Source organism: Euleptes europaea, chromosome 3, assembly GCF_029931775.1.
Source record: "Euleptes europaea isolate rEulEur1 chromosome 3, rEulEur1.hap1, whole genome shotgun sequence".
Lineage (NCBI taxonomy): Eukaryota > Metazoa > Chordata > Lepidosauria > Squamata > Sphaerodactylidae > Euleptes > Euleptes europaea.
The window spans coordinates 105,460,390-105,484,589 of record NC_079314.1 but is presented as its reverse complement, the minus strand read 5'-3'; the positions used below and the strand labels follow the sequence as shown (position 1 = coordinate 105,484,589).

The window sequence follows — 24,200 nt, the reverse complement described above, 5'->3', positions numbered from 1 at the left end:
CGCACATACACTTCCTTATTTTCAAAGAGGGAGTTTGATGCTGACAGTCCAAACACAAGTAGTTGCTTGGATCTACTCATTAAGGAAGAAAACTGCAGATTAGGAATATTAATTTGGCAGGAGAATAGATGTGTGTTGCAAACACTGTTTTAAGTACAGAACTGCCAAATCAGGCAACTCACATTGAGAATTCTCAGTTTTGGACGTGTGGTCTTCTCATGACGAGAGCGGCTGCGTACTGACTTCCGATAATGCCGTTTTGTAGTCCTCCCTTCGTGTCTTCCGCCAGAGGTCGGAACGCTCTCATTGCAGTCACTTAAGCCTGAAGCCACATCTGAATGTGCACTGAAAAAAAGCCAGTGTGGGGCCAAAATCAGCCATTTTTATTTCCTAAAATTAAGTGTAGAGATTATCTCACATCTTGGGACTACTCTCAGAAAGTCAAGTGCCTGAAGTATATAGCCTGTAAAAGAGTAACACTCTACCACAACAGACAATTAAAATCGTTAATACATGCATACTTCTAAAATTATCTACTTTTGTGAATATTACTAAGCCTCTGTCTTGTGCATTATACGATTTATGAGACACCCTTCTTGAAAGACTAAGAAAAGCTCAAAAAAATGCTCCAACAGATCATGACCTGATTACATGTTACATCATTAAAAAAAAAAGTTTTGTGAATACTGAGTCATTTGTGAGAAAGGCAGACTGTAAGTGACGTAAAATAAATTTAAGCTGCCAACTGTAATTTGAGAAAGGGGCCACTGGTTTACATGTAGAGGCAAACTAAACAACAATCTTAAATCAGGAGAAATTAACAGAGTAAACTATCGCTGTGGCTCAGTGGTAGAGCATCTGCTTTGCATGCAGAAGGTCCCAGGTTCAATATCTGACATCTTCAGTTAAAGGGATCATAGAATCATAAAGTTGGAAGGGACCACCAGGGCCATCAAGTCCAACCCCCTGCACAATGCAGGAAATCCACAACTACCTCCCCCCTCCACACCCCTAGTGACCAGAAGATGGCCAAGATGCCCTCCCTCTCATCATCTGACTAAGGTCACAGAATCAGCATTGCTGACATGGCCATCTAACCTCTTCTTAAAAACCTCCAGGGAAAGAGAGCTTACCACCTCCCGAGGAAGCCTGTTCCACTGAGGAACCACTCTAACTGTTAGAAAATTCTTCCTAATGCCTAGATGGAAACTCTTTTGATTTAATTTCAACCTGTTGGTTCTGGTCCGACCTTCTTGAGCAACAGAAAACAACTCAGCACCCTCCTCTATATGACAGCCCTTCAAGTACTTGAACATGGTTATCATATCCCCTCTCAGTCTTCTCCTCTTCAGGCTAAACATACCCAGCTCCTTTAACCTTTCCTCATAGGACTTGGTCTCCAGACCCCTCACCATCTTTGTTGCCCTTCTCTGGACCCGTTCCAGCTTGTCTACATCTTTCTGAAATTGTGGTGCCCAAAACTGAACAGAGTACTCTAGTTGAGGTCTAACCAGAGCAGAGTAAAGTGATACCATCACTTCGAGTCGAGAACTGCGCATGTGGGAAGGAATTTAGCAGCCCTTCTCTACCCCCTCTGAGGAGAAAGCAATTAAATAGCCCTTAAATTGTGAAAGTTTGATTGGAAAGACATTGGGAGAAACAGAAGAAATGGAATTGAAGACTAAGTGGAACCCATACATTAATTGGGTGAAAAGAGGAGAAGCCAATGAAGAGACTTTAGTAAAACTAAAAAGGCTATGCTCATGGCTGAAAATATGATATTATGGATTGGTCCGTGGGGGGAGGGAAAAGGGGGGGGAAAGGGGGAAATTTGTATTGGAAGAAGGAAAGTGTAAATTGTAATTATAAAGGTATGGAGATGTAAAATGACCTCCAATGCAATAAAAAATATATATATATAAAAAAAAACCCATCACTTCGCGTGATCTGGACACTATACTTCTGTTGATGCAGCCCAAGACTGCATTTGCCTTTTTAGTTACAGCATCACACTGCTGACTCATGTTCAGTGTTTCGTCTACTAAGACCCCAAGATCCTTTTCACACATACTACTGCTCAAACAAGTCTCCCCCATCCTATAATTATGCATTTGATTTTTCCTACCTAAATGCAGAACTTTACATTTGTCTTTGTTGAAGTGCATTTTATTAGTTCTAGCCCATTTCTCCAGCCTGTCAAGATCATCCTGCATCTTGGCTTTGTCTTCTACCGTATTTGCTACTCCTCCCAATTTAGTATCATCTGCAAATTTAATAAGCATCCCCTTTATTCCTTCAGCAAATCATTTATAAAGAGGTTGAACAACACAGGGCCCAGGACAGATCCCTGAGGAACTCCACTAGTCACTTCTCTCCAAGTGGACGAGGAACCATTAACTAGCACTCTTTGGGTACGATCTGTCAACCAGTTGCAGATCCATCTAACAATAATAGGATCTAACCCACATTTTCCCAATTTGTCAACTAGAATACTATGTGGAACCTTATCAAAAGCCTTACTGAAATCTAGATAAACTATGTCTACAGCATTCCCCTGATCCAGCAAGGTAGTAACTTTCTCAAAAAAGGAGATGAGATTAGTCTGACATGACGTATTCTTGAGAAACCCATCCTGGCTCTTAGTGATCAGATCCATCCTTTCTAAATGCTCAAGGACGGACTGTTTGATGATTTGTTCGAACACTTTTCCTGGTATAGAAGTCAAGCTGATGGGTCGGTAGTTACCCGGATCCTCCATTTTCCCCTTCTTGAAGATGGGGACAACATTTGCCCGCCTTTAATTGTCTGGCACCTCACCTGTTTGCCAAGACTTTTCAAAAATAATGGACAGAGGTTCCGAAATTACATCTGCAAGTTCTTTGAGTACCCTTGGGTGCAATTCGCCTGGCCCAGAGGATTTTGTTTCATTTAAAGAAACCAGGTGTTTGTGCACTACCCCAATGCCAATTCTAGGCTGCAAATCCCTTCCCTCATCACATGTTCTGTTTATGCCATGCTGAGCACCACTTCCCTCACGAGAAAAAACAGGCAAGTAGGTGATGGGAAAGACCTTTCTCTGTATGAGACCCTGGAGAGCTGCCGCTGGTCTGAGTAGACAATACTGACTTTGATGGACCAAGGGTCTGATTCCGTATACGGCAGCTTCATATGTTCATGTTACTTCACTACTCACCTGTCTATTGAGGAAACCAATGGAGCTGACTGTGGCGGCTGTTGCTGTACTGGTGGTTGAGGCTCTGCGGGTGCAGCCTGAGCCACTCCGAATGTACTCTGCAAACATAAAGCTTTTCCTTCAAGTATCTTATTAAGGCGCTCCTCCAGCCTCACCACATTCCACCCAACTACTAACTAGAAGCTGCAAAGCACTCTATCTACATCAACTGTTTAAAAGCATCTACATCAGTTCAATCAGTTTTTTTAACCCAAGACACAATTCTCATGCAAATCTAGAACAGGCTGCCCCGGTGAAAGTCAACCGTGTTATCTCCTAGATGATGACACTACTATGACTTGCCATGCAACCAGAACATCTTACTAGCAGAATGTGCAGAGAAGCCAATGCAGAGTGCAAGGACCATTCAAATCTCTCCCAGCAACAGCAGGGCTGTAGGGGAACAGGTTTGAGAAGAGGTTTTTAATTACTATAAACAACAGCATCAATATAAAGACTGAAATTACTAGCCAGAAGAGAAGTGCTAGCAAGTGTGTTTTGCATCTGGGAGGCCCACTCACTTCCCAACAGCATAACCAGTGGCAACAAGGTCTCCACATTGGCATCACATTCTGCTGTAAGAGAAATTAATTTTGGCGATTAGCAGATGATTTTTCAGCAGGATTCCGAAGATGGGAGCGGACACACACCTTGAAGTTTGTTTTTTTCAAAACGCACATTGCAACACACACATAATCTATTTACCTCTAATGCTGATGGCTGCGAGGATGCAGAGGGAGCCTGCTGAGCTAAACAGGCAACGGGCTGTGGCACTTGAACCTGTCCTCCTAGACTGGCCAAAGGTACTAAATTCTGTTCCACATAAGGCTGAACTACTGCAGCAAGGTAGCCTGGCTGAGGCAACGCATCGGTGGGTAAGGGAGGGGATAGTACTGAAGGGAGGCAAGCAGAGGCCACAGAGGAGGGAGCAATATTTGAATCTCCTGTATACTGCGCTGGTAGCCGAGGTGAGAAGCCCTATGACAAATGAGGAAGCCAAGTTAGTGCATTTTAGGGTAACTTGGGGAAAACAGCATGAAAGGGAGGGGAGAGAAGGGAAAGGTGAAAAGGATTTTTTCCCAGTGACATTCTTAGATGTCTTTTCAGAGCTCCCAAAGCACCTTAATTTTAAGGGGAATGGAACAGTGTACCTTAGAGCCATCTTCACCTCCCAAACATCATGCAGAACAGTGTATCATAAAGCTAAAGGGAGGGTGGATTTATGTGACCCATGTGGAGAACAAGTCCTGAACCTCCACTTAGCTATTAAGGATACCTTGTGCTACAAAATCTAAAGACACTACAAGATGAACAGGTCCCACTCAAACATTCAGCAACAGGGCACCCCCTCATCTAATATTCTTGCCCTTTATCTTTTTAGAATACATAAAGTACACAGACAAGTGAACAAAATCTTCTATGCTCTGGTTCACAGAGCATAAGCTGCAATGACACAGGCACACTGCACACTGAGGTGATAAATAATAAAAAATGGATGGCTAAGCCCCTACACATAGAATCATAGAGTTGGAAGGGACCACCAGGGTCATCTAGTCCAACCCCCTGCACAATGCAGAAAATTACAAACTACCTCCCCCCCAAACACCCCCAGTGACCCATATTCCATACTCATGATCTGCTTAAGGTCATAGAATCGGCACTGCTGACAGATGGTCATCTAGCCTCTTCTTAAAAATCTCCAGGGAAGGAGAGCTTATCCCCTCCCGAGGAAGCCTGTTCCACTGAGGAACCGCTCTAACTCCACATCTTGTTAAATGATCTGCATTATGCAACCACTGAACGTTCGCCTCCAGGACAAGAAGAAATTGACAGCTGGCCAACATTCCAAAACCTCATCACTCCTTCCTGGAGATCTCACCACTTGCTCCCATCAGTTTGCTTGATGCCCCACCTTACACTCAAGTATGATCTGCTGATCTGATTTATCACCTCAGTGTGCAGTGTGCATGTGTCATTGTACTATTATTTACTGTACACGTTGACAGCTACCAACGTGCTAGGCACTGATCTTCCAATATAAAACTTCACTGTCAAAAAAACCCAACAAACCACCCAGCCATCAATCAAACTCAGTCTTCAATTCACCCTTATCCTTATGCACTAAAAAACAAATCTGGCCTATTTACTCTCCTCCTACACCAGAACGGCAAACAAGTCTGCCAAAGTCTCTTAGTAAAGCCTTAAGTCTGTAGTGAGGGATTTTTACTTGACTGCCACAATACCTGGTACACAGCATCTGTAACTGGAAGAGGTACTTCAGATTGTCCAAGAGTTGCTGGCAATCCCACGGACTGAACAGCCGGCTGCAGAAGCTGTGGGAGACCTTGGCTGGTCAGCTGAGCCACAGGCTGAAGGAGAGGTGGGATCTGGCCAGGGACAACAGTCGAGCCCACAGGAATAGCAGCTGCCGCTGCAGATGTGGCCAAGGTGAGCAAAGGCTGGTTCGCACCAGCTGCCATAGAGATGGGTAGAGAAGGGAAGCCAGGCTGAGCCACTGAGACGTGAGGTGCTGCTATGGGCAGCTGAGAGACTGAGAACTGCGGAAGATGGGGGGCTTGTAGTGGCTGCCCCATAGGGAGATACTGAGAGCCAATGGGCATAACTGGGGCAACTGAAGGCTGAGGAAGTGTAGGAGCTGGAACAGGTAACTGCGGTTCACCTTGGATGATCGGCATTTGCTGGGAAACAGGAAGCTGAGAAGGTAAAGAAAAATATATAGACTTAGGAAGCAGGGTTTCAAGAATCAGATTTTTAATCTATCAGTCAAAGAAAAATGTTTTCATTAAAGCCAACTGGCATGAGTAAGAAAGGCATCTGGCAGAGTGGCTGGGAAGACTAAGTCTAATTAGCAATTTTTTTGCTGCATCTTTTCAGACCAAAGGAGGATGTGTCAGGGCAGATCAACATGGTAAGAATGGTAGCATGGCATCAGTGTCTAGAAAGAGACTGATTGTCTGGCTTTGCTTTGTATAGTCATTCCAAATAGGAAACGCTTGATGCCTCTAGCCATATGTCAGTCTACTCACTTGGGGAGACCAACACATGGCAAGAGAAAATGAAAAGCCGCTGTGCCAGCATATAGAGAACAGGCTCTAGTTAGTGTAACAAAGCAGAGCAAGTGGTACAACTGGTGGGGGGGAGTTTAGATGACCAAGATGACCTCCACAGTTTGAGTATTCCAAAGTTCATAAGTTCAGGACACCACATAAACAGGGCAATCAGGAGTCAGCAAAGGCCTTTAAGTCAAGAGTGAAGGAGGAAGACTGTGGAGAAACCAGCAAAGGCACCCTGAGGAGTACTCATTCTCAGTTAGTTCACTGAGCTACTCATTACAGATTGACTCCCTTAAAAAAAAAATTACCATTTTTTGGAAACCGATTTAAAACAACAACCTGCAGTGGCGAGTGTCAATGCAGGCAAGCCTTCGCAAGTCATGTGCTAATTTCCCTCAGGCAAGCAAACTACCCCCACTATATTCTTCCAAATATAGTAATATAGCAGCCAAATAAATGAAGCCAGACTTAATTGTTCTCTAGAGATCAGCAGGTTGTAGTTTACCTGTGTCCCGGCTGCCACCTGAGGCATAGGCATGATTTGTGCTGTTTGTGTAACTGGCTGGGACGGTGCAGCTCCAATAGAAACTGACAGCTGCTGAACCTGATACTGCCCAGTCGGCTGGGAAGAGGCTGGCTGATGAGAACTCTGCACAGAAGGAAAAAAGCAGATTAGTTTCTTGGGGGAAGTGGGGAAAACTCTTGTCAGGACCCTTCTAGAATCAAGTCCTCTAGCACACCAATATGTAAACAAAGCAAAACCAAAAGCGTACAAGGAATCTTCCAATATTTATTCGATGATCCCGACGTGTTTTGCATCAAAATGCTTCCACGGCAGATCAAACCTTGCTTTCAACAACAGCTCAAAAGTTTCTCAAATAATAAGTCTGAATTCCTGCCTAGGGGGAAGGGAGGTGTTCTATGGTAGTGCTAATATCAATTGTGTTATTTCCTAAAGTTCAACGGAAGATAGGTATAGCCTACTGCATATATTGAGACTCCAGGTTCTTAAAACCATTGTTGGGATTTATAGCGTAAGTTTTAAAAGTGAAAGTAATAGAGGGGACTAACCCCCTGCTCTTTCAATTAAAACCCCCCCAGATATTTGGCAAATAAACTGATGAGGAAATATGATGGGCTAAGAATGTATCACTTCTGAATTATTGATCACTGGCTCAAATAACCTAGGGCTATATCGCTAAGATATATTCATTATTAATGAGCCTGGAGAACAGACCCTTAAATTTATATTAAAAATGGGAGAAGAACTTGTAGATTAATATTCGTATGGAAGAATGAGGTTGTATCTGGAAAAGCGTTGATTTTAACTTGTCTTAAGGAAAAACATATAAAGCACCTTTTCAGTGGTTATCCAACTCCCTACAGGCTAGCACTCGTGCATAATCTGTTGCAGGATAAATCATTTGATGACATATTTCATATTTTTTAGACATGCTCCAAGATACAGATCTTTTGGAGAACAGCAGTCTAGGTTGTTAGTAAAATGCTAGGTATTAGCATACCCTTGAACCTACGGTAATACTGCTGGATCCCTAAGATATGCCTATTATATCAGGTGCTGTGGAACACAGGCAGGATAATGCTGCTGCATTTGTCTTGTTTGTGGGCTTCCTAGAGGCACCTGGTTGGCCACCGTGTGAACAGACTGCTGGTCTTGATGAGCCTTGGTCTGATCCAGCATGGCTTTTCTTGTGTTCTTATATTGAGCTACTATTACGTTTGTTCACTACTGCCAAGATGATTTTAGCAGTATACTGAAAAAAGGCAGAACCCTCTATATAAATGAATGGTTTAATAAAATCTGGTGTACTGTTTTATTGACAAGACTAACATATTAGCAGAGAATCTGAAAGAACACTATTCAAAAAGTGGATACATTTGATAAACACTGGATACTTTTTATCACATTCTGGAATGAGAAAGTAAGTGACAAGATTTAAAGGTAGTCCCCTGTGTAAACACCGGGTCATTACTGACCCATGGGGTGATGTACAAGATTTAACCATTTGTTTTTTTATGATTCGTTTAGATTATTCTGATTCTCATGTATGAATTTGTTTTGTTTGGATATTTTTTCCTTTGTCTATGTGTAAATAATTATAAGCAACAATAAATTCATTAAAAACTCTCAGAAAAAATGTAACAACTATCACCTTCATCTTGGAAACAGATAAGCCCCACTCAAGAACAGGAACAAAGTATATATAAAAGCAGATAGGTGTTTGGATACAACATAGCCAGTGGAAAGCACTCATGGTTTTTACTTGCTCCCCTTTCAAACAGAACCTTCCTCCCAGCCACAAAGAGGATTCCAATAATTATGAGGCACAATTAAACTAAAAGCAACACAAGTTTGCTATCTGAAGTGGAGGAGGAGGAGAAATCACCCCACTCCCTCTTCTGCAAACAAAAGAGGATGGCAGCGGTGATTTTGCAAAATTCCTTCTGCTCATTGCGGTGGCAGCTCCTGACCAACATCGCTTTCTATCCGCAAAGGGTTCTGCATCATTTTTGTGGAAGCCCAAAGAAAGTGCTGGGGGAAGAGGAACATGGAGAAAATCCATGCAGCGTAATCCATGCATCTGGAAATAACCGATTGTGTGACATTGTCAACTGACTGCAGCCACTTAGACTCTTTTCGTATGAACGAACCATTCTACCTTATATTTAAAACATAGGGACAAACACGTTTATTTTTGCCATCAAGCCACAGCTGACTTATGGCGATCCCGTAGGCCCTACGGCGTAGGGTTTTCAAGACAAGACACTGTTTGAAGGTGGTTTGCCTGTGCCTGCCTCCACGTCACAACCCTGGTATTCCTTGGAGGTCTCCCATCCAAATACTAGCTGAGTCAGGGCTGAGAGTGTGTGACTGGCCCAAGGTCACCCAGCAAGCTTCCATGGCGCAAGTGGGGATCTGAATCTGGGTTTCCCAGGTCCTAGTCCGACACCTTAACCACTACACCATGCTGGCAAACACTAGAAGTGCTATAAAAAGCACCAAAATAAAGCACTTACATAGGTCTAAAAATTATACAGATAACAATGGCTTGGTCTTACCTGCTGGCCTTGATGCATAAGCTGGGAAGACGTGCCTCCTGATGAACCACTTGAAGCTGGCTGCCCTGGCAGCTGTGTCTAAAGAAGTAGATATACATTGAATCAGATCATTTACTAACTTCTGTATGGAACTTAAGGACCTGAAAGGAGATTCCTTACTATAAATTCTCAGTGGATATAGAACAGCATTTGATATAGATATTCCAGACAGTACAACATTGTTAAAATACAATGCACTGCTCTGGATGGCTTCCCTAAACCACCAGTACTATAGAGGCTTGTGAGCAAATCTCATTTTTACAAAAAAGCATTTGTTGTCATACACGTTACATGTTTCTACAGTATGTTAAAGCTCTGCAACAAGCTATGTGAAAATACATGGAGAGATAAATCCTGATCTGTAAGTTTATTGTAAACACTCCTGGCATACAGTAAGAACAGAAAAGGCAAATTCCATTATGTATTTCCTACCAAAATCTAGGCTACTAGTAATTTCAGCTCAGGAAACACTACGCCAGTTTTCCAACCTTCAATAGGAAAAACAACATACAAAGCCAAAACAGTCTGCAAACTAACAACTTCCAATTCTGAATGAGTAAGCGAGGCAAAAAAGCTATTATGAATGAATATAAAAGAATTTAGATTGGAATGGCAATGATCACCTTCCCGGTGTCATTCACATCAGAATGAAAGGCCAACTGCATCCTGAGATACAGTCGCTTCATCTCAGTATAAAATGGAAAATGATAGGTACAAAGAGGGAACTTCAGAACTCAATCTTGTAATACTAAAGTGACAAGGCTGAATAATATCCAATAGCTGGACAGCTGGACAAATGACAAAAAAGAGTAAAAAAATAGCAGAGGACTGATTTCCCTTTAGCCAACTTGAAAACGCAGAAGTGTAAAGTGTAGAACTACAATTAAACATATTATATGGGGCGGAAAAGAATGTAAGTGGTATATGAGGTATGCCCTACTGAGAGATTTAGATCTGCTTTTTGAGTAGACTCTTGTTTGCTCTGCTCATGTTCAAGGCTCATTCCACAGTTAATAGGTAGTAGCTGGATGACAGGAATCAAGCACGAGGCATAAGACTTTCAAGGAGTTCAACATCTATTTTATCTCCTCCTCCTCTTCCTCTTAAGTGACTTGGTTACTCTGTTTTGTCTTGTAACTGCTCTGATCCAATTCTTTAGTTTTTAATCTGCTGCCAAAGTTCCTTTTAACATTATTTTATACAGGCTGTGGCATTTTCACTGTATTCATTTTAAAAGGATTTTTATTGCTGCTGTTCTCATTGCTTTGTAACTGACTTATTTAATTGATTGTGCTCTTATACACATACACCAGTTTGATGAGCTCAGCTATGAGACAATATAAAAATACACAGAATAAAAACTGGGCTTCCCCCAAAAAAACAGATCAGAAAGACTAGGACCCAACGAATGAGCAACAAGGGAAAAGGCACCAAACCTCCACTAGTAAACACTGTTTGAGCAGAGGAAAAGATATCTCACACATACCGCAAGATTTGGCCCTGTTATTGAACTTCCAACAAAAGAATGGAATTATGCTTACAGAAAAATGTTAGCCTCATGCATATTATTTCCATTGTGTTTTACAGTGTTTAAAGCAGTTTGCATACATTCTCTTGGTTATCTGCACACAGTAAGAGAGCCGAGGATTCTCTCCATATTATGGACTGAGTGCTGAGGGTCAGAAAGTGGCTTGCCAAACCCAAATTAGTGCATTTAAAGCTGAAATAAGATTTGAGCCAGGAATTTCCTCACACTAACTCACTCCACCAGACTCTCATGTTTACTGTTACAGATTTTGCCTTCAACTTTAGCAATGGAGCAACAACTTTCCGATAAAAGATTTCTCCCCCCCAAAACATAACCAACCTAAACACGCTTTGCTTTTTACTGCACTATCCAATACCAAAAAAACAGAAGTCAACAATGAGCTCCCTTGATCCATCCCCACTAATCCAACCGCGTTCGGTTTGCAGTGGGATGCTGCAAACTGCGGCCTAACCTGCCCAATGGTGTCACTAGTTTTCCCAACAAAAACAGTTAGGAGACAGAAGCAGATGATCAGCAGCTAGATTAGAGGAAGTTAAAAGATTAAGAAAGGGATCTAAAATAAATGTTTACATTGTTAAATCTCTCCAAGCTCATTTGTACTGTTCTTCAACTCTGACAATCCAACATTGAGAAAAATCAAACCTTTATCCAGGCTCATTATTCTTTATAGTTGCCTGGTTTATTTATTTAAAACATTGATTAGCCACCTTTCTCCCTTGCGGGAATCAAGGTGGCTTACAATATAAATAAAACATTTTTAAAAAACATATATATATATATATATATATATATATATATATATATATATATATATATATATATATATATATATATATATATATATATATATACACACACACACACACTATACAACCTCTTTTCTGGGCATTCTTCTAATGAGGGGATTTTGCATAAAACTATTCACTTTGCTTCTAAAAGCAGGTGCTTGCAGAACTATTTATTTGAAAGTGATTTTAATGGAATATTAGGAAACTGTCAATTGAGTTTGTAGTACCAGCAAAACTAGTCTGCCATTTAGGCTGTCCACAGAGGGCTGCATTTCGGAGACTTGGAGGTGGTATGAGAACACCTGTTGTGAAGTCCCGGTGCTGTTCCTCTCGTTTGTCTCTACAGTTAGCTCTCTGGAGTGCACACTGCATCAGTCAAAGGGCAATCTGGCCTGTGTGCTGCAGGTCACTGACCTCTACCAAAGTGAAACGGAAAAAGCAGCTGCATGTATTATGGGCCATAAAGGCTCTTCCATCTCTAGTGTACCGCTCTGAAATCTCCAGTCATCTGTATATAGCCTAAAATATCTATCCCACAATTCCCTATATAAATCTTGGAAGATGTGTCAAAAAGGGATATATTAAACAGTACTTTGAAGAATCGTTACTCAAGTACTGTGATTGTTCCTCTGAAAGAATGATAGTAGTACAACCAGTCCACATCTTCATGAAATAACCCTTAATTTCACTCACCTGAGCATCCTAAGTGAGCATCAGATAAGTAAAAAGAAAGTTTTTAAACAAAGTTAAAGCAGTACCATTTGTTTCTATATTAACTAGCCTCCTAGGCAAACGTTTTGTCAAATATCAGTGCAAACTTGATATATTAATTATGTTTAGGGGAACTCCTAATAAGGTAGGATTAGTGTGGTTTCAACAACTGATACATTTCTGGCAACGCACAATCTAGTCTCCAAAACTAAAATAACTTGGGTGGGAGAGGGGAAGATTAAGGAAAGGACAGACGATAGGGAATATAAGGAAACTAATACTATGATGTCAAGGAAAACTAAAAACCTAAACATTTTTGGAAACATTTGTTCCTATAACCTGAGAATAGAGTGTAGATGGTCCTGAAGAAACCAGTGTCGAGAAAGCCTGTTGAGATGAAGTTCCCTGTGGGAAATGGATGAAGACCTGCGAATCTTGAAATACCTTCTGAGCCAGCTGGGGAGCAGGCAGAGACAAATCTGAAACATATGATGCAGATGCCCCAGTGGGAGGAGGAGACAGAAAGTCACCAGTGTCTGACGAAGTCAACTGTGAGGAGTCACTGGAGTATCCTGGGCTAACTTCTGGCCAGATCTGTAGAACAGAACTGCCTCTAGGCACCATGAACTCAGAGCCCAGGAAGTTACACTGTTCTTCTGTAACAGGCTGAAGGCGACCGGGCTGTACAGTTGTTTGAGGAGACTCCTCCTGATTACAATCTGCGGAGCCTCGACGATTTCTATACACACGCTGGGGTATGACTGTGCCTTCTCCTGGAGATGCACCGGATGCTTGAACATGGAACTCAAACACACAGCTTGTTCTGCCATCACCACTTTGAGTGAGCACAGCAGGAGCAGAATGTGGAACGAATACCGAGTGAAAGCTCATTTGTGTGGGATCCGCACTCAGTGGGGCTGACATACTAGACATTGGTGTCAGGGGATTCATTCCAGAATCCAGCCTCAAGTTCTGAATTTGTCTTGCCAGAAAAGTCTGCCCTGTTTGATAGTCAAATGTAGAACCCTGAAGAGGGCCACCGTGCAAATTTCTTTGTTCAGGTGCCGGCTGCAAGTGTTGCTCAGACCCATGGGAATTATGGGATACAGTATCATAGTGTTCAGGCAACTGGGGCTGATAATGCATGCTCATTAAATACACTGCTTCTTGAGTCAACACATTTTTAGCATCCTCAGAAGGTGCCTGTCCAGGCCTGTAATCACCAAACACTTGAGCCGCCTCAAACACAGGGTTAGCCTGCATACGCTCTCCTGTGGCTTTGTGAGCTGTGGCGCTCATTGTCACTAGTGCTTCTGGTGTCCAAGCAGTTGGACTACCAACAGGGAGAAGCAAACTTTGACCCGTCTTGAGCAATGGCTGGAAGTGGCACGTCTGGCCTTCAAGGATGGAAGTGCTCTTGCGCCGCTGAGAAAAGGCCACCCTCGAAGGGCAGATGGGTGGTGGTGAGAAGGACTCTGGCCGTTCATGAACGGTTGGAAAGAATACCTGGGAATCTGGGAATGTTGGGGTTCCCCCACACGGATGCACCATGGAGTGAGGCTGTATTGACATGAACAAGACAAGTAATTCACATATTATAGAAGCATATTAGTATGTTCAGCTCAACAGGAAGCTCTCTTTAGTAACCTTATAGAATGGCTACGCCTAGTTCATGGTCAACACACAAAATGTTTTGAAGTGTTATAATTATCCATTAAATACATCCATGGCAGATAAAGGTGCATATGGGAACGTTTGCTTTTGTTAGAAGCTGCTTTTCCATCCATCTGTTCCCATTAGTATGAAAAGTTTTGTTGGGTACTGAACAGTGACTTCCTTTAATGAAAGCTTTTCACCATATACACTATATTTCTGCTATTAAACTCATGATAATTAATGGCCTGTTAGAGGAATACATTTATTTTGAAACTAGGAAAGGAGCAAAGAACTTCATCAGACTTCTGAATAAGCTTTCAGCCACTCAGCCATTCCATACAATGGCTAAAAATCCCACTTACCAGAAATGGACACCAGCTATTAAGGGTTGCCCAGTATAGCACATCAAAATGTATTTCTGGTCTTCCACTCTACACACAAACTCCACTTACAAGCATCAGAGAAATAAGCCATGGCACGCCAACATAAAATATTTAAATACTCTCAATTGCTCTTATCCTATGATTCCTTGGGTTCACTGTGTCAAAGAATGAATTTATATTCTGGAAAAGCAGCAGCAAACTCTCATATGACTCTGTAAAAAGAATGAGGACCAGTCTTGTATACAAGTTGTGAATGGAAACAAGGTGTTTCTCTGTACTGTAGAACAGTGATTCACTCTTCCTCCTCTACTCTTACAAACTCAAACAAAATGATACAAATAAGCTTTCATTATCCTCCTTCTGAGGGCATAAAGCTGAAACCTGCAGGCATTTCTCACATGAGTTACAGGATTAGATAGAAAAAACTGCAACTAATCTCATGGAATCAATGTTTTAACCAAATTTACTGTGTGCAAAACAAAACTTTAATTCAGCCCCAAACCTGAAAGCTTGGGGGGGGGGGTCAATCTAGGAGGTATTATACAATCATGAATATTTGACCTAGCCCCGTATTAGTCAGAGAAGTAAAAACAAAGGCTGGCAGGGGAGATCTACAGTACAGAAGAAGACAGCCATACAGAATGGCAGGGAACTGTCCTCCGGTGATTTGACTATTTGACTGAGATAGCATTATGATTATAAATGGTTACAATCAGCTACTTGTACAATCTGAATAATTACTACTTGCTGACCAGAGACTGAAGTGGAGTACTGATTATCAAAGTATATCAAACTATGGCTAAATTGCTATTCGGTACATTTGAACCTCTCTCTAAAGATCTGGACACTAACAGCCAGCTTTTGGAAGAAGAAGAATCGGCTTTCTAACAGCACAGAGGAAACACAATCCTTTTTCACTCTTATCTAATTACAAGAATGAAGCCAGGATGTATTTAGTGGTGACTTATCTTCAATGAGCCAGGAGGCATACAGTGACATACAGGGTTGACAAAGAGGGAAGGCAGGCTGGAACGCCGGTGCTTGCGTGGAGAGGCAGTGTGCATGGGCAGGACACTCTCCAGGGCTTTGGAAAGCTTTTCACCAAAGGTTTCCTCAGGAGCAGTCCGAAGGTAGGAGGGAGAGAGAGGTGCAGACGATGCTGACGGCGGAGTGGAAGGAGCACTGAGAGGGATGTTGCGGAGAGGGGAGAAAGAAAGAGGGGAAGCGCCAACTGACATGCTACAGCCACGTCGAGGCTAAGGAAGGAAAACAAACAAACAACAAAAAATGAACACAAATCACATGGACTAATGAGCTGGAACCGAGGGAGACACATTCATGACAAAGGCCCAATGTTGACCATAATGTATAGGGAGAGATATGAACAAACGATGAGTCACATCACATACAGGAAAGAGGATATATGCACCTGGAAGGACTGCAGGTTTTTCTTTGACTGGCAGGTTCCACTAGTGCCTTCTCCTACTACATAAAGTCTGCCCAAGCACAGGAAGAGGATATCTGCTCTCAGTGCCTGGCTCAATTAGAACATGCCAAAGCTGTTTCCAGTACCAAGAAATTTGATATGTAAAGGGCCCTAAGAGTCAGAGCCCTCAGATGTTCACACTAGCTTAGAACAGGTAATGTAGTGTATGCACAAAAGTGTTCCTTTCTAATTTTAGTGTAACGGTTTTTAAGTATCTTTGAAAAGACAGCATACATTTCTTTCTGGAATGCACTGGCTATCCAAAATCAAGAATTTGATTGGATACCTATAGTTCTTTATTCAGCCAAGGATTACAAGATATCAAGAATCATCCACATGAAACTGTGGAACAAGACAAGAATTTAATTACAAAAGCTGTTTAAGATTAGACTGTCTTCTAGGAGATGAGCATATTAGAGAAAACCTTTGCAGCAATCTTCCTACGCCCCATAGGTTAGTTGTTTATTTTCCTGGTTGAAGAAATTAGGGTTCAAATTACTTTTATGAAAGTGCACCCACACACAGGATTTAATAGTTCCTCCAGCAGCCAAGTAATTTCCCCACCAACACAACTCGCCTCTGTATTTTTTCTAGAACCTTGAAGAGTACAATCTGCCCCTCTCAATGAGACTGCAATCTGAATTAAAACTTCCAGAAGGATACAGACAAGATTCCCCCGCCCCTGTTAAGTGTTCAATTAATTACTGGCCTGCTCTGATGAACTGTTAGTTTATTCCACTAGTGTTAGCCATGATTATTCAACCTTGAAGCAAGGCATGTGAAGATTGCATAACGATTTATTGATCTAAGCCATGTCTTTGAGCTGAAACATAGGAACTAAAATTAAGCAAGCCAATGTTTTGTTTTTTAAAGCAAAAAAGAAAGACAGTCTGAATGGCCTCATCTGATATGGATTTAAAAGGGCACAAAACTTCATAAGTGCATTTGAGCAGAATGGAAAAGTATTTTTATTTTGGATTGGTAGTAAAGTACAGCCACAAAAAGTAACCTGCAGATTTTCAAATTAGAAAGAGTGCATCCTCTAGATATGGGAGTTACTTGAGAATCAGATATATTTTCACCTGTCCACAAGGAACAACTTTAGTAAAACAGAATAAGGGAACAGGTTGAGTGTGGTTTTTTTTAAGACCCCCCCAAAGTCAGCTCTGAAAATATACCAGAAAAAGATACTGAATAAAGGGTAACACAAATGAACACATGAAGTGGGAAAGGTATTTGTGCCCATGAGCAATTAAATGCAAGCTATAAATTAGAACACAAAAGTGGGATCATTTAAAACTGCAGTTTTTGCATGCAGCATTCTAACATGGTTAGGAAACCTTACCTTAACTGGCTGTAATTAAATTCTTATAGAACACAAATTTTCTAACACTCAATTCCTAAAGCCCTATCACAAACGTTCAGTTAGAATCTTCCTCCCAGAGTTCACTGCACCTGCAGCTCAACAATGCTTGTAGCTAGACAAAATGTTATACACCTACTTAGACAGTGTAATTAACTGGAGGGAGCAGTACTGCCACTGACATATATTGAACCTCCTCAAGATCCATTCGTATTAACAAATTCATACAACAGATGTCCTCCCTCCCTGCAGAACCATTCTATCAAAGAGAAACATTTAACATCCTCCCATATGAAGTTTCCCCAAACACACTTTTTAACCTTATGCTAAGAGATAAAAGTCTGCAAAAATCCAGGTATGCAGATCAGGGAGCTACACAGCATTATTTAGGAAATCTCTATGCTGCCTTTCCAGAAAACCTGCTTGAGGCAGCACTATTTGCTCTGCTGCTCCAGTTTTACACTTACCACTGCAGATGCCTGATATCCTCCAGGCTGTTGCAACTGAGGCTGGCCGACAGGAACCGTATACCCTGGGGCTGGAACTGTTGGGATAGACTGTTCATGCTGGGAACCGTAGGAAGCGGTCTGCTGGCTACTCACACACGATTCAGTAAAAAGAGATGATCCCTGACCACTGTCAATAGTCCCATCAGCTGTAAAAGGCAATACAAGAGTCAGTTTTAGACCACACAGCTGTGTGACCAAGTTCCAAAATGGCTGGGAAAATTAGTCCATAAGAACAGGCAAAACAGTGGCTTTTATGCTGTGCATTCTTATTTTTATAAGCCTCTTTGAAGACTTTTAAAGTGAAAAAGGGATACAATTTCCAATAAATCTAATAAAAATATGAGCACTAACTACTTCATACCATTCTCTCAAAACTTCTCCACTACAAAACTCAGATTATGTTCACTTAGAAAAATATTTGGAAGAAACATGTGCATCTGGAGAATAACAGAAGCCCTGCCTTAGTGATTTCTGACCCAATTTATTTCCGAGATCTTGAGACCACACCAAGACATTTTCAGAAGTTTTTCTCCAAAAGCTAATAGGGCTGCTGGCCTATTCTCTTTAAAAGTGGAGATTCTAAGGACATGAAACACCATACCAGAGTACTGACTACATGCTACACACCATATTGAATATAAGCAATCTGGCTAAAACACTACACACACTGTTTCTTGATATTAAAGGCAAAAGTAGCTCTATCTGGAACATGAGGAATCAGTAAGTCAAGCGATCAAGCAGAAAAGCTCTTTTCTGCAGAAATTAAATCATATGCATAGATAAAAAGCACCTACCTTTGAGATCATATTTCAGTATTTGCACACCACACACTAATGAAAAAAGTTAGCATTTCAATTCAACAAAACCAGGCGCATCTCATTTCAGCTAAAGGGTGGTAGTGAAGACCTTTCTTACTATTTGTCTCATTTATAAATTCTGGCCAGTGTTACTGGTTACTTTCACGCCTTGGCTGAGATATAACTTAACTGCAGTTCTACATCTTTATGACAGACCATCAGTATCTTCCAGATTTCCAGGAGCCACTGTGTTAATAACGCTATCTTACAAAGATAGCATGTTCTCTTCTCCAGAAAACAATATGGCCTTCATATCTGGGCAAAGCGCCCTCGCGATTAAGGAAATTCTGAAGCCACTCTTACCCTTCCCCAGCTACAGCTACCTATTTAATATTTCTCCCATGGTTAGGACAGCAATTTCACTTATACCCTGTTTATGTGTGATACAGTATGTCTCTCCCTCGGAACTCTGAAATGGAAAGGCCCCATTCTAACTAACATTCATATGTTTTTATGTTTGCTCTAATAAATCGCTTTCAGTAATAGTTGACTCTTCTGCTGCTTTTGACAGATTCACATTAGAATCTGGCTACTGGGCAAGAAACAGCTTTTGGAAGCCACCAATATTCCTCCCTACACCAAGGAGACTGGCATCCATCCCACTCAACCTTAATACACAGATGCCAACCGGGTGAACACTTTTGCTGACAGATCAAAAAGGTGGTAAATCTTCTAATTCTCTCTATCTGGATTAACACTGGACAGAAACACCTTTTTAAAAATAATTTATCAAAACATACCATTAAGTACCATGATTAAATATTTTAATCAAAACATTAAGGAGAGGGTCCATGGCTCAGTGGTGCGGAGCATCTGCTTGGCATGCAGAAGATTCTAGGTTCAATCCCTAGCATCTCCAGTTGAAAGGACCAGGTTATGTGAAAGACTTCTGCCAGAGCTGCTGGAGAGCTGCTGCCAGTCTGAGTAGACAATAGTAATCTTGATGGACAGATGGTCTGATTCAGTATAAGGCAGCTTCATGTGTACCACACAAGTGTCATACTTTATAAAAAGTGATCAAATACATAAGTGGAAATTCCATTGCCTACTTTATTCATTCTACAGCAGAACTCATAGCATTTAAAGGAATACCAGTGGTTGCTTCATTGACTGAAATAGTTTCAGTCTTGTTTTTGATCTAAGATTTCCTTAAGCTCTGGAGAATATTTCTGATCAGGAAACACTGAAAAAATGTTAGATTTGTTTTCTAAGCTTTTTTTAAACAAGAAAGACAGGCATGGTTATTGTTTGATAAAGACTCAACAGTATCTGAATTATTTTTTCTACAATGTATATAATGTTACCAAAGTTCTAGCTTGTTTTTGTTATAGAAGACTGATATTTATGGTGAAAGTCCACGTCTTGGAATGCTCTGTTTTATATCAGATAGCTGAACTGTTATTAGTTACAGTATTTAATATTCTATTATTTTTCATGTGATACCAAATAAGACCTTTAACTGCCTCCGCAAAAAACCAAGCAAAAAAAAAAAAAATCCAAGGAAGATTCCTAAGCTACCTGTATCAGCCATATAGCACCAGTTTTTCATAGCTGTTAGTCTGGAAGTTTGATAATATAGAATCATGGAGTTGGAATGGACCACCAGGGTCATCTAGTCCAAACCACGGCACAATGCAGGACATTCACAACTACCTCCCCCCCCACACCCCCAGTGACCCCTACTCCATGCCCGGAAGATGGCCAAGTTGCCCTCCCTCTCATCATCTGCTTAAGGCCATAGAATCAGCATTGTTGACAGATGGCCATCTATCCTCTGCTCTAAATTAGATTTACGTATAAGCTAAACAAGCTATAGCTTAGGGCCCCACTCTCTTGGGGGCCCAAATTTTTTTTAAAGGAAATAATAATTATTTCACTATTAATATACTTCTTCTTAATTGTATTTCAGTTCAACAATTACTGCGATAAAATACATATTTTGTTATGTGCAAATGGCTTTAGATGCCTATTAGGTCCATAAATTACCATATAGGATATATTCAACACAAAAAAACAGCGGCAATTTGTTGTTGACAAAGGACAGCTGGACATATAAAGGGCCCCATTACCTTTAATAGCTTAGGGCCTCATCAAACCTAAATCCGGCCCTGGCTCTAATGTCAGAAACCCCTCAGCTTCCCCTAATGCAGGGGTGGGGAACCTTTTTCCTGCCACGGGCCATTTGCACATTTATGACATCATTCAGGGGCCATACCAGGTGTAGATCTCCTGGTGTGGGGGGGGAGAGGCTAGGGTTGCCAGGTCTCCAGCCATTACCTGGAGGTTGGAAACCCCAGGGGAGGCCACACAGAGACAGCCTGCAGGGCGCCCCCGCTTCCCCCTCCCAGGTGGGAGGGCAGCCAGCGGTGGGCCCAAGCAAACGAGGCACCAGGGGGCGCACCCCACAGTTGATCGGCAAGGGAGGAAGGGAAGAAGGAAAACAGAGAAATAGGAAAAGGGAGGGAGGGAGGGAGAGAGAGAAAGGGAGAAAGGAATGGAGAGAGGGGGAGAAAGAAAGAAAATGATGGAGGGAAAGAAAGAAAAGGACAAAGAAAGACAAAGAAAGACACAGAAAAAGAGGAAGAGAGAAAAGCCTTCCTCCCCACACACACACTAGCCGGCCCCGGGCGGCCAGGCCCCAGCCTCCCCGCCCCCCACCCACAGCGGCGCACGGAACCCCGGGCAACCGGGCCCCAGTCTCCATAACCTCTCCCCCCAGAGTCCACAAAAGCCGCCCCCTCCCGAAGCCCAATCGGATCCCGCATGCATGCTCTGCCACCGGGAGCCGCCGGCCTCTTCCCCCCCCCCCCCCCGCTGCTCAACAGCCGACAGGCAGCGAGAGGGGCTTACAATGTAAGGGGCAGCCTTGGGGGAGGCATCCCTCCCCTCTCTCGCCGAACCAAAAGCTGACAGTTGGCAAGAGGAGGTCCAAAGGGCGCCGCAGCGCCCCTGTAAGCCGCAGCCCCAGGAACACCCTCGGGCAGGACCGCCCTGCACCCTGCCTCTGCGGCAGGGCCCCGGAGCTCCCGAGGGCCACAAAAAATGTCCTCGGGGGCTGCATACGGCCCCCGGGCCTGAGGTTCCCCATCCCTGCCCTAATGGGAGGTTGGGGAAAGTGTTCCTCGCTACCCTAGGATGTTTCCCTGACAAAGCAAATTTAACTTTTTCATGTAAGTATTTCCGTCTCTGCAGAAGAAATACCCTCTCTGAAAATTTAATTTTGCACCACTGAATATAAATTGGCCAGTTCCAATGTTGTGCAGCGTTCATCCAGCCTTACGGTAGGAACAGCTCCCCCAGCCCAAGGGAAGTGCAGTGAGTGTGAGTCAGGTAATACATACAGGTGATACTTACAGAGCACTGACGTGCTGGGCTGTTGGTATTGCAGCTGTTGATGCTGATCAGCCTCTGGTTCCTCAGGCTCTACTTGAGTAGACACTGAAGTTGAAGTAGCAGGAATGGCAGGGGCACCAGTGGCAGGAGCAGTAGGCTTTGCCCCTTGCTGAGCAGCACCTGCTTGTAATTGCTGTTCTGTCTGCTGCTTCTGATGGACTTCCTCTTGCTTTCTTTTCTCCTGCTCTTCTCTCACCAGCTGACGCTGTTCCCTTTTCCGCTTGATTAAGGAAACTCTGTCCTTTATGGCCTTGGCCATTGTCTTGTGATCGCCTTCACAGACATACCCAGACTCAACCTAGAAAGTGTTACACATACTGTTGATATGATCATAGCAGATGGGAAAGGTAAGCTGAGGTAAGCTGAACAGATTTCTATAATTACACAGTAAATGAAACTTGAGTTAGTTCATCATCATTTCAGAATGTCCTGCTAAGGCATGTTGTAATGAGTCAACAGCAAAATAATGCAAGATCATTCATGTCTTATGGGGAAAAGTGGGGTGGAATCACAAAGCAACATAATACAAAATAATTATAGATCCATCATAAAGAATATAACCCCCATCATAACATCTCCATGGGCAGCACATCTGGGCAGCACATATACTATGTGCATTTATTGGACACCAACACTATCACCTCTAACCACTATCAACTGTTCTGAAGGAGACTGAAAGTGCCCCCTACCCAATTAACTGACATGGTTAAAGATGGCTACACTAACCATTTGTTCAGAACACTACATGTGGTCTTAACCCAGCATGGATCACCACATCCAGCAGTTTATGTAGGATCCTTTACACTGTGTTATCACTGTCTTGCACACACCGAACCAGTTCTGGAAAGAGATCTGCAGGCAGGGAACACACATGCATTAAACTACGGGAAGGAGATCTAGCAATATCTTTTGGAGGGAAAGATTAGAATTACACTGGGGAGATGGGAGGACTCTTTATTTAAATTACACTCATAGCAAAAGCCCAGCCTGACAGTATCTTACACAATGGAAACAAAGAACAGGCGTCTGATATAGTTTAGAACTATGTTCTATAGCAAGGCAGGCTTCTCAATATGCCCTGAAACACAGCAATTGTAATACACTGAATTGACACCTGGATACAAGTCCTCAATCTCTTAGTAAGTTTTTTGTGGGAGCTCACAAAACCATGTTAACAGATGTGCTACTGGGAAGCATCGTATTACATTTTGATTAATAAAATTATGGGATCTAGACACTATGGCGGGAGGGGGGTATTGAGCCTTGTTAAACAGAGATGGCAGTTACTGAATTTTAACTAACATGACAGTCCTCCACTTTCGGATTTTTTTCTCCCGGATAGTAATTCTCTCACATTGTCTTGCCAGCTGTACGTCTCAAAAGGACAGTGTCATATAGCATGAGGAGGAACCGTTTTTAGGGAGTAAAAAAAAGTCAAAAGCTCCCAGTTATCTCAGTTATATTTTTGTTTTAAGGCACTCATTCTTATAACAGCAGTCAAACTTCAAGTAGGCCAAATTGTTTAAGCTCTACCCCTAGACTGAGGTGCATTACCTACCATTTCCTGTGCTACGTCCTCTGGGACGTCTCTCTCCAAGTCAAAAGAAAATTCTATCGCTTCATTGTCCTTGTATTTTCCCTTAAGTTTTTTAATGTCTTCAATTCGTAACCAGAGCTTGATGGCAATTTTCTCTCCATCATCTTCCTCTGCCAGCTCTACCCGCACACCGGTTTCTTCCTGGAAGAATGCATGATTCAAAAGGTCCTTGATAGCATATCTAAACAAAACAAGAGGGGGGAAATGAAAGGGGAAAAGTGGTTAAAGATATTAGGTTTCAACTAGCAGCGCAGGGCACACATCTATTTCCTCCGTTTTTTAAGAGTCCTTATTGCACTTGAGATTCAGGTACATATTTATATGCATAATGACTTTTTTGTGAGTATGAATGCTGGGAGACAGCATTCGACACCACAGGTTCTGCAGCTAAGTTCGCAACTTATGAAACATCATGCATTTTACATGTTTTATTGTTAACATACTATTCTTGCTGCAAAATCTCTCTGGCAGAATTTGTTGTC

At 42.2% G+C, this 24,200-nt stretch overlaps 1 protein-coding gene across 3 annotated transcripts in view; it reads right to left on the bottom strand.

Annotated features, from left to right (window-relative positions):
- WNK1 (WNK lysine deficient protein kinase 1) overlaps positions 1–24,200 on the bottom strand; it is a 147,047-nt gene that overhangs the window by 40,372 nt on the left and 82,475 nt on the right. For 2 of the 3 annotated variants that reach the window (XM_056847358.1, XM_056847359.1), the window contains exons 6-14: positions 23,680–23,899; positions 22,083–22,419; positions 17,830–18,017; positions 9,388–9,465; positions 6,812–6,955; positions 5,476–5,946; positions 3,938–4,210; positions 3,194–3,291; positions 183–345 (exon numbers count right to left, since the gene is read on the bottom strand). In XM_056847358.1, coding sequence (XP_056703336.1) covers positions 183–345; positions 3,194–3,291; positions 3,938–4,210; positions 5,476–5,946; positions 6,812–6,955; positions 9,388–9,465; positions 17,830–18,017; positions 22,083–22,419; positions 23,680–23,899 — 1,972 coding nt within the window. Of the gene's footprint in view, positions 1–182; positions 346–3,193; positions 3,292–3,937; positions 4,211–5,475; positions 5,947–6,811; positions 6,956–9,387; positions 9,466–12,813; positions 14,035–15,514; positions 15,770–17,829; positions 18,018–22,082; positions 22,420–23,679; positions 23,900–24,200 lie in introns of all 3 variants that reach the window. The other variant, XM_056847360.1, reaches the window with a different exon arrangement.